Genomic DNA, 10,088 nt, shown 5'->3' with positions numbered 1-10,088 from the left:
TCCCGCCCTCAGCACGGAACAGCAGCACCACATACTCCGTTTGAAGATTATGCTGCGGCTTCTGGCCATTTTGTAGAAGGCAGAATGAGGAGGTGAAGAAGAAAAAAAATAACGCACTAGGAGGGAAGGACACATTTGGAGGGCGCTCACGAAGAGACAGTCAGCCTGAAAGCAAGATAAAAAAAAGATATAGATATATATACCCGCCTCAGTGGTTTACCATCGGTACACCCCATCTGAATCGTGGATTATTACGAGGAAATCGCATTGGAACCATGAGCTGGGGGTCAGAGCTATGGGTAAGTACCAGCGCTTTATTTATTAGCCCAGATAACGGTCTATCAGTGGCTATCAATAGTAGGAAATATCCCGAAGACTGCTTGGAAACCAAGCCTGAATGTTTATTAGCTACATTGCAACAACTGCTATAAAAGCCACACCATCTTTCCCAGTAGTCAATCAGCTCATTCCAACGAAGTCGAATTCAAATTGAGCATGTTCCCTGCCTTGACTGACATGTAGCCTAGGCTATTGTATAGATGTGGTCAATATGTCCAGTTCTAACTGGGGCAGATAGGTTTTCCAGACCGTTGTGCATGTGGCTGTTGTAGATTGTACATCATAATGATGATCTTCACTTAGCTATTTCACAATGCATCCAATTCAACACAATTCAACATAACACTAACATGCGTATCTGAAACACACCCCTTTCTTCGGGTTTCCAGGCAGTGCTTCGGCTATTTCACCGCTATTCCATTCCTCTCTTGTTATGAGAAAGCTGAACACATTGTAATAGCCTACATATTGTCACGGACTACACATTATTCTATGTAAATGAATGCTTGGTGGTAGTGGGGTACCTGTAAACTCTGAAAATACCTAATATACTCAAATGCCTACATTGTGTGAATATTTAACAAAAAAAGAGCAGCAGTAATATGATGGTTTCTTATCAGTGCTTATGGATTTTGTTTTAGATTTAAGCTGCCTACACATTTCCTTTATATGGTTTGTCTTGGCAACAGAGGAGAGTCTGAGTTGACAGTTGGAAGTTGAACAGGATATACCAGGGCTGCGGTTTCTCAGAACCCACACTGACACAACTCACTCACTCACTGTGCTGTATGACAGTTAGTTCTCCTCTCATGTCTCACACATAGAACCAACAATCAAGCAAGCACCATAATCAAAACTGCTGGATTGTCAAAACTCACTTGATTTAGCGAAACCAAACCGTGTGATTGCTGTCTGTCCAACTTTATTTTAAATAAAGAGGAGGAGGAAGAGGGTGAGGAAGTCAAATAGAAGTAGGGGGAAGAGCTGAATACCACTGCACATTCCATAGCTATGATCCCACATTTCATCCACCCACTCATGTGCCCTGATACCAGAATTTGAAGAAAAATGTAAGCTAGTTGGTTGACCTACAACAGACATCAATCCCTGTATAATAGCCTTGAAGAAAGGCTCTCACTTATTTCAGCTTGTCTGCTTTTGGTGCCCAAAAGAAAACAACTTAATTCTATATTCGAAGAGGGGCTTCAGATGTGATGGATTCCAAGATACAGGCCTACAACAGACCACACACACAAAACCCAAATCCCACATAATGTGTCATAAACTCCGGCATGAGAATGAAGAAGATTACAGGACTGCCACAGCTATTTTTACGGAGCCCTAATAAGCAGTCACAGCCTGTGGAATTCCTCTTTTTTGCCTTTTGTTTCAGAAGTTGTTGTTGTGCTGTAAAATGAGACACTGGTTCCAAAGTTACAGTGTGGGATGCCATGAGAACCTGCTTGATTGCCTGTTGCGTACTTCACATCTGAAACATGCTTCAATCTCAGTGATAGGAACAAGTGGGAAATCTTGTGTGTGTGCTTGCGCTAAGTTCCCTGCCTCCTACAGATGAAGTCAGTTTTAGCAGATGGAGAAACAGCGGGGTCTGGAGATGGTTAAATCTGGTACGTGTTTCTCCTCATAGAGAGGAGGTAGAGAGAGAGGTGGGGAGAAGGAGAGGGCTACAAACGGGTCAGTTCTCCTGAATTTTCCCCAATAATTTCCCTTGTCCAAGTTTATGGAGAACACTTAGTGCTTCTGAGGCCTCGTATTTGAGCCATGACATCAGCCCTAATTTTCTTACTACAGTTTAGTCATTTAGCAGACAGACGCTCTTATCCAGAGCATCTTACAGGAGAAATCAGGGTTAAGTAACTTGCTCAAGGGCACATCAACAGATTTCTCACCTAGTCGGCTCAGGGATTCGAACCAGCAACCTTTTGTTACAGGTCCGACGCTCTTAACCGCTAGCTTATTGCCGAACCAAGATGCAGTGCTCTGCTGGCCAGATAATGGTGATAGATAATTGCCCCAGGGTGTTCCAAAACGCTTTCCTGTCTGCTTTCTTTCAGAAAAGCATACAGTGGTAGTGTTCACAGTGGATGCGGACCGTTTGCAAATAATGTATTACAACTAGATGCTCAGTGCTCTGATGGGGCTGAATAAGAACCAGACACTCTTTTAAAAACATTTTTTACAACCAAACAGACTTCTACAGGTGTGAGCTGGGGATGTACTGTAGCCTAGTAGTGGTAAAGCTGCTAGTGTGTTCGGTGTCCCTTGCTGTCATGCAAAACCCAATTTAAGATTGGGGTAGGCACTGTCTTCCGCCCTTTGTCCTGTGGTGACATCCCTGTGCTGTCATTTGTAGAACAAGTGAAGAGTTTATTTCCAAAACGCTATATCCACCAATTTTTCACAGCTCTTTTTTTCTTCTGAAATGATTGTTTATATTAGTGTTCTAGGATTTTTCATTCATAAATTTTAGATACAAATACACTGTGTTTAGATACACTGTGTCAATTGTTTAGCTAGAATGAAATGTTCATATCCTGTATATTTGATTGTGATATGTGGTTGTCTCACCTAGCTATTTTAAGATGAATGCACGTACTGTACGTCGCTCTGGATAAGAGCGTCTGTTAAATGACTGAAATGTCAAATGTAAATAAATGTTTTACATACATATCTCATATTACTGTAGTGAATAAAAACATTGTTTTTCTAAATATTGATGTCACAAATGTATTATTTGTACATTTCTTTATAAAATGTTTTGTCATTTGTTACATTTGATTGTATAAAACCTAGCAGTACTACTTATATCTCTGAGAGTGAGGCGGATATATAGCATTTTGCAAAAAAACATTATGTGTCTCTTGAAATTAAACCATCAAGTGATAGATTTTAAACATTTAACAACCCCATGCCATGATTAGATAGTGGGGAAAATACACCAATCTCTTTCATAATTTCTTTAAAACAATAAAATATTAATTCACCAGCATTTCTGAAAATGATTATATAGCGTTTTGGAATAAAACTCTTCAAGTGCATCTTAACTTACGTTTGTAGGCCTATGTGTAGAACCAAGATGACACGAGTGGATTACCTTGAGTGGCAAATAAATGTTTCCAGTGTTATGTTATTTATTGCTTTCTTCAAGGCCAGTTTTATCCATTTTAAATTATATGTGACAGAAAGGGAAGGAATGGTGTGTTGCCCCATGGGTCTTATCAAGCTCACCTCGTGGTGTTTGCGGCCTGAGCACACACAGAGAGTGAGGAAGTGATATTTCAGGAAGTGAAGTCAGTGTCACAGTTAACAAGCCATGTTTCTCAACCACTCGAGAAGAACATCACTGGAGAGAGTTATAGACCTAGTGGACAGACTTCTTGTGATGTGACGCTCTCAGATGCTTCTGCTGGTCTTGAAAAGAAAAGGCGGGGAAAGACCAGAATAAGCCTCTTTGCAGGCTAAATCATGTGGTTAGGTTACCTGTCGTTAGAGAGAGAATGTTCCATTTAGGTAGTAATGTTAAAGTTTTGGTTAGTTGCTCTTTTCTGTTTCATTGAAAATTGTTCTTAGTTACTATCTGTTTTCATCTCTGGCTTCATTGTAACAAAGCAGCAGCTCCCCGATGCTTTTTTGGAGTGGTTGTGAGAGTGAATTTGACACACAACTGTGGTCAACAAGAGTTGCTGTAGGCCTATGTGGTCATTCAACTTATTTATGTTTCTCATCAAACAGATACCTTTGGTGAGGTACTTGTGTGTGTGTGTCTGCGTGTGCGAGCCATTGCGAGTGAATAATACCAGTAATAGGCTACCGATGGGCTGACATAACAGGCTTAGAGTTATTGCATTCCATATGAGTAGAATCACTTGTGGTAGTTTATAGCCTACCCCCACGTAATCATACTGGGGATGAATCTTGTCATGTCTAAATGAAAAGGAATAGGTCCATGGCTAGGTCCATCGCCGCATTCCTTCAGCTAGTTGTGATGTCGTCCATAGGCTACTCCTACACTGCACACAGCCTTCCACTGAGGTAAAGGGAGTCTCAGTTAGACAGTTTATTGGAAAATCCATTCGGGTTCTCTCTCTCCTCTTGCATGAGGTTGACTTCAGAAATAATCTGATTTCTATTGACCTACAGACAGGCATTTTCCACTTGACACAGAGAGCAGAAAGTTCTGAACAGTGTAGACCGAACTCAGAAGTGACTCGGTAAATCTAACTCACATTCTATTGGCTCTTAGTTCTTTTGGACAAATCCTTTCTCTTGGCCTTGCAGCTCCGAATTCAGTGTTCTTATATAGTAGGCCTAGCTGTTGTTCCTCATTGTTAAAATTTATGATGCAAAATGACATTCAAATAAATAGGCAGATTACTCCTACCTGTTCACTAGGTTTGTTTTGTTTTTGTTATGAATACCTTTTCTCGGAGCTAGTACTAAATATAGGCCCATTGGTGCCATATTTAATATGTCATGTGTAGGCCTAATCTCTGTGGATCATTCTCTGGTCCAGAGGGCATGTAGTCTCTCCTGAGGTGGCTGTGTCCCTCTTGTAACCTAGCAGGAGGTATGAACACTGGACCTCTCCCTGCCTCACTCTCGCTCTCTCTCTGTGTGCTGCCACAGATCTCTGAGACTACTCTGGGACACCCCGGTGGTGTGGGCAAAAATCTTCCCTGGCTTAATTTCATCAACCTCAGATATGCTAATTGTTCTTTTTTTTGCGTAAGTTGAGCAAGGAGACCAGTATCTTGTGTATGCACGGCTTTAGTCTCACCGAGCACCCCCTCTCTCTTCCTTCTCTGAAGCTCTGCTGCGCACAAATGTTGCTATTGACAGAGAAAGTCAAGGGTGGTGAACCGTGATTGGTTCGCAGTGGGGACCGGGGCAGGAAAACATTTTGTAACTACAGAAGCACTGAACTCTACACTGTAACACATTGCAGCAAGTCTGTCACAGTTAGCGACTGTAATTCTATATTACAGTACAGTACTGTTAAAAGCAATGCATCATGGGGGCTCAATGGCATTCAGTTACACTGCTGTAGAATTACAATGAAACCTTGATAGAGGCTATATTTGTTGCCCCCTTACAGTACCATACTGTTTTGTTTTGTATTTTTGAATCTAAAAACATTTTCCTGTAAGTCTACAGTATTTTACTGGCTATTGTGCTGCCAGTTATTTACTGTAATTCAGTACCACCCCCACAGAATACAGTACCATACTGTAATTTTGGAACACTTGGTATTGTTGTGGCTCATCAACACATTTGGTGGCGTGCCTTCTAAGAGGCTATACTTGTTGCACCCGTTAGTGAGAGTGCTGTACCAATTGACGTGATATGTGGTAGTAGTTCTAGTAGTTCTACCTCATTAATATTAGGACCCAAACAACAAGTTCAAATCCCCGAGCTGACAAGGTACAAATCTGTCGTTCTGCCGCCGAACAGGCAGTAAACCCACTGTTCCTAGGCCGTCATTGAAAATAAGAATGTGTTCTTAACTGACTTGCCTAGTTAAATAAAAATCTCTCCACATTTCTAAATGTAGGTGTGTAAGATCTTCACCAAACTAATTCAGCTTTGGGAGTGTTTCCTTTGTTTAATTGTAATTATGTATTACAGCATACCAATTAATAGTTGGTGTTTTATATCACTTGCACTTGTATAGACCTTAACAAAGGCTTCTAAATTGTCAGTGAGTGCAGGACAAAACTGGACAAAACCGATCAAAAGGACATGGCTAAACACTCAACCATTAAAGGTTTGATACTTGCTGCCACTCTGATCTATTCACTATATGCCTTTTTAAAATATTTTTTACTATTTTCTACATTGTAGAATAATAGCGAAAACCTCAAAACTATGAAATAACACAGATGGAATCATGTAGTAACCAAAAAAAGTGTTAAACAAATCACAATATATTTTATATTTGAGGTTCTTCAAAGTAGCCACCCTTTGCCTTGATGACAGCTTTGCACACTCTTGGAATTTTCTCAACCAACTTCATGAGGTAGTCACCTGGAATGCATTTCAATTAACAGGTGTTAAAAGTTCATTTGTGGAATTTCTTTCCTTCGTAATGCGTTCGAGCCAATCAGTTGTGTTGTGACAATGCAGGGGTGGTATACAGACTTTAAGACATAAAGGTCAGTCAATTTGGAACATTTCAGTGCAGTCGCAAAAACCATCAAGCGCTATGATGAAACTTCCCATAACATTTATCTAAAACAGGCTATAGGCTACATGTGCACCACCAAGTAAGCACAGTAGGCTAAGTTATGAGGGGGAAAGGGACAAAACTATTAAGGTGAGGCACATGGGCTACTAACAGCTTACTACACAACATACACTTAGTATTACTTTCTTAGCTACAGTGTACATATCTCCCTGGCATATTACATCATTTATACAGCAGCATGCAAGACATTTTTGGAATCACTGTTATGCTGTGCTCACTTGAACAGGAAGGTGGCGCGGCGGTCCTTCTTGTGGGCAACTTTGGTCATAAAACGGTGTCATCAAAGTCTGGCATTCTCTGGATGTATGCTGCTTTCACGACAACTGGGAACAAGGTTGAATCCTGATGTCAGTGATCTTCAGGTCGGAGCTCTGCTCCACCTGCCCCCAGCGACGGATCGCCACTCAGCATGGCAACATTCCATGACAGAGGGAAGCCTAATCATTTACGTTCCTATAATCTTAATAAAGCTCTTAATTCAGTTACGCTAGAGGGATCATAGCAAGTAGACCGTACACATACTACACAGTACACTGCTCAAATCCCGCCTCTGAAAGGGAAGAACGTTCCCGGGGTTATTACTTTAACAAGTTCAACACTCCGTTTAGTTTTTCACTTCTCATAGGAGTTTGGCCAGGGTTAGCACGAGAAGGAGACAGACAAACACACACAGACATACAGTACCAGTCAAAAGTTTGAACTATTTGAACTATTTTCTACATCGAATAATAGCGAAGACCTCAAAACGACGAAATAACACATATGGAATCATGCAGTAACCAAAAAAGTGTTGGAGATTCTTCAAAGTAGCCACCCTTTGCCTTAATGACAGCTTTGAGTAGGTGTGTCCACTGTAGATACTCTCACTTATACTCACACATTCCCATACACACATTGAGGCAGCTCTCACTCTCTCATTGACCGGCCGATGGAATCAGGGAGGGCGACACTGCTCAGAGAGCAGCAACTGAAAGTGAGTTTTTTTTGGGCTCAACCACAACTCCACAACAAGAAATTGAACACATTTCTGTGCCAGTGTTGGCCCTTAATAGCTGCATGTTTAGCTGACAGGTTCGATGGGGACAGCAGCAGCGGGGGAGCAGAGGGAGGAATTTTAGCCTGGGTCTAGTGGTTTAATTGTAGCCACATGCCTGTCTGTTGGCCCTACACCCGTTAATTTAATAGAGAATGGGAAAGTGGTTTGTCGGGGACTCGAGGAGGCCCTTTGAAAGTACCTCAAGTTGCTTTTCTCTCACACTGTTTTAGTGTAGTGTAGTGGAGGGTTCCAGACTGCAGCCACAGGGCAGGGCTGGAGTCCCAGACTCACTGAAATTAATCTAAACCTCATGGGCTTTGTTTGTTTGACTGGCGCTCATGCATCGATAGTTGTAATAGATACAGACAATGCCGAGCTCTTGTTGGGTAAGTACTGAGTACAGTACTGGGCTGTGAATGGCCCAGGGTTTTAAAGTTTGAGATGTGGCTTTCCTCTCTAGTTTCCTGAGTTCCTTCTCCTCCGCTGTTCCGATCCACACCCCTGGTCTGGCCCTGGATTCCCCCAGGGTCCCTGTCCCTTGCCATGTACCCCATGCTGTTCACTTGACATTTCAGGGCACTTCCAGGGCTGAAACCCAAGCCTGCTCTCTCAGTGAGAGAGTCTTAATGGAAAAATCCACCCTCATTCCTTTAATTTACAGTGTTAAATAACACTAATATTTGAGAACAATATTCTTTGTGAACAAATGTTTAATTTTGGCATTATAATAAAGTTGGTAGCAACATGAAAAATCATTGTGGCTCAAGTTCACTACAAAATCCACAATGCAATGCTCTCTCTATGGGCTGGATAGCTAGCTATCTAGCAAACGTAGCTACATTACATGACGAAAAGTATGTGGACACCTGCTCATCGAAAATCTCATTCCAAAATAATGGCCATTAATATGGACTTGGTCCCGTCTTTGCTGCTATAACAACCTCTACTGTTCTGGGAAGGATTTCCACTAGATGTTGGAACATTGCTGCAGGGACTTCCTTCTATTCAGCCACAAGAGCATTAGTGAGGCCAGTCAAGTTCTTCCACAGTTACAGTTGACTGGGGCAGCGGTAGCAGGGCAGAAATTTGCCGAACTGACTTGTTGGAAAGGTGGCATCCTATGACGGTGCCACATTGAAAGTCACTGAATTCTTCAGTAAGGCCATTCTATTGCTGATTTCTATGGAGATTGCATGGCTGTGTGCACGCGATTGGTCGACAGTCTGCTGGGGGGGGGGGGGGTGTGTGATACGCTCCTTCATTCATTGGGTTCCTATCTCCTTTCTATAGTATCTCTGGCAACTGCACCATGATATGCACCCTGGGCTAAAGAGGCAGACAAATAGGAGAAATGTGCTAGAGCCTCCGTTAAATTAAACATTTCTCAAGGTAGGAATTTCGTAAAAACATGATTAATGGCTCATTCGAGAGCAATATTAACATTCCTAATGGGTGAACCTTTCCTTTAATGAAGTGGGAGGTCAGGGGACTGGGACCCTAGGGGGGGAAATAGGCCCAATGTCTCCTTTCCCTGTTGGGACAGAGGGGGTTCCATACTCCTCTTCCTCCTCTTCCTCCCTCTTTTCACAACTCCTTCACCCACCTGCCGAGTGGTAGTGTTATTAATGTCTCCCCCTCCTCCCTAACTCCCTCTCTGACCCTCAAGGAGGCCTGAATAGGTTCACCGCCTGAATAGGTTCACCTCTAATTCTTCCACATGACTCCAAGGATGGAAGGAGGGACAAAGGAGAAAGAGCTCAGGAGCATTGAAAGAGATAAGGAGAACCAATTTTCTCCACAGGGGAAGAGGAGGAGGAGGAGGAGAGAAGGAGAAGAGTGAAGGGTGAAGGGGAGAAGGAAAGAGCGAAGGCATTAAAGGGTGTGCAGTGTTTTAGGGAAATAAGGGAAAGTGTGAGAAAGACAGGGAGAGAGATGTAGGGATATGCAGATTTTCCCCAGGCATGATAGCAGTAGCCTAATGATTTGCATGATATGATGTGTTGCTTTTCATATTACTTCTGCCTTTCTGTCATTGTGTGGTTTCACGGGATGTGCCTCCTCAGTTTCTCAGTCTCTTTCCCTAAAGGGAACTGCTGTCCTGAAAGTCAGTTAAGAACACATTTTTATTTACCATGACGGTCGACACCAGCAAACCCGGACGACACTGGGCCAATTGTGCACTGCCCTATTGGACTCACAGCCGGTTGTGATACAGCCTGGATTCGAACCAGAGTGTCTGTAGTGATGCTTCTAGCACTGAGATGCAATGCCGTAGACCGCTGCGCCACTCGAGAGCTCCACAGGGGAGGAGGAGGAGAAGGAGAAGGTTGAAACATTAAGGGGGAGGAGGAAACTACTCAACCACGTTTTCAATGACAAATAGCAGAACCTTGGCTCTATGATTCAAATGGGTTCTGTTTAATCTGGTTTAGTCTACCACACACACTA

The 10,088-nt window shown here is 42.5% G+C and overlaps 1 protein-coding gene across 1 annotated transcript in view; it reads left to right on the top strand.

The window, feature by feature from the left end:
- The window catches only part of LOC135544555 (formin-binding protein 1-like), a 104,421-nt gene continuing 94,333 nt past the window's right edge, over window positions 1–10,088 (top strand). The window contains exon 1 of the mRNA XM_064972268.1: window positions 1–299. Coding sequence (XP_064828340.1) covers window positions 276–299 — 24 coding nt within the window. The 5' untranslated portion in view covers window positions 1–275. The remainder of the gene's footprint in view (window positions 300–10,088) is intronic.

The sequence above is a fragment of the Oncorhynchus masou genome, chromosome 8 (genome assembly GCF_036934945.1).
Source record: "Oncorhynchus masou masou isolate Uvic2021 chromosome 8, UVic_Omas_1.1, whole genome shotgun sequence".
Taxonomy (NCBI): Eukaryota; Metazoa; Chordata; class Actinopteri; order Salmoniformes; family Salmonidae; genus Oncorhynchus; species Oncorhynchus masou.
This window is presented reverse-complemented; position numbering and strand designations above follow the sequence as displayed.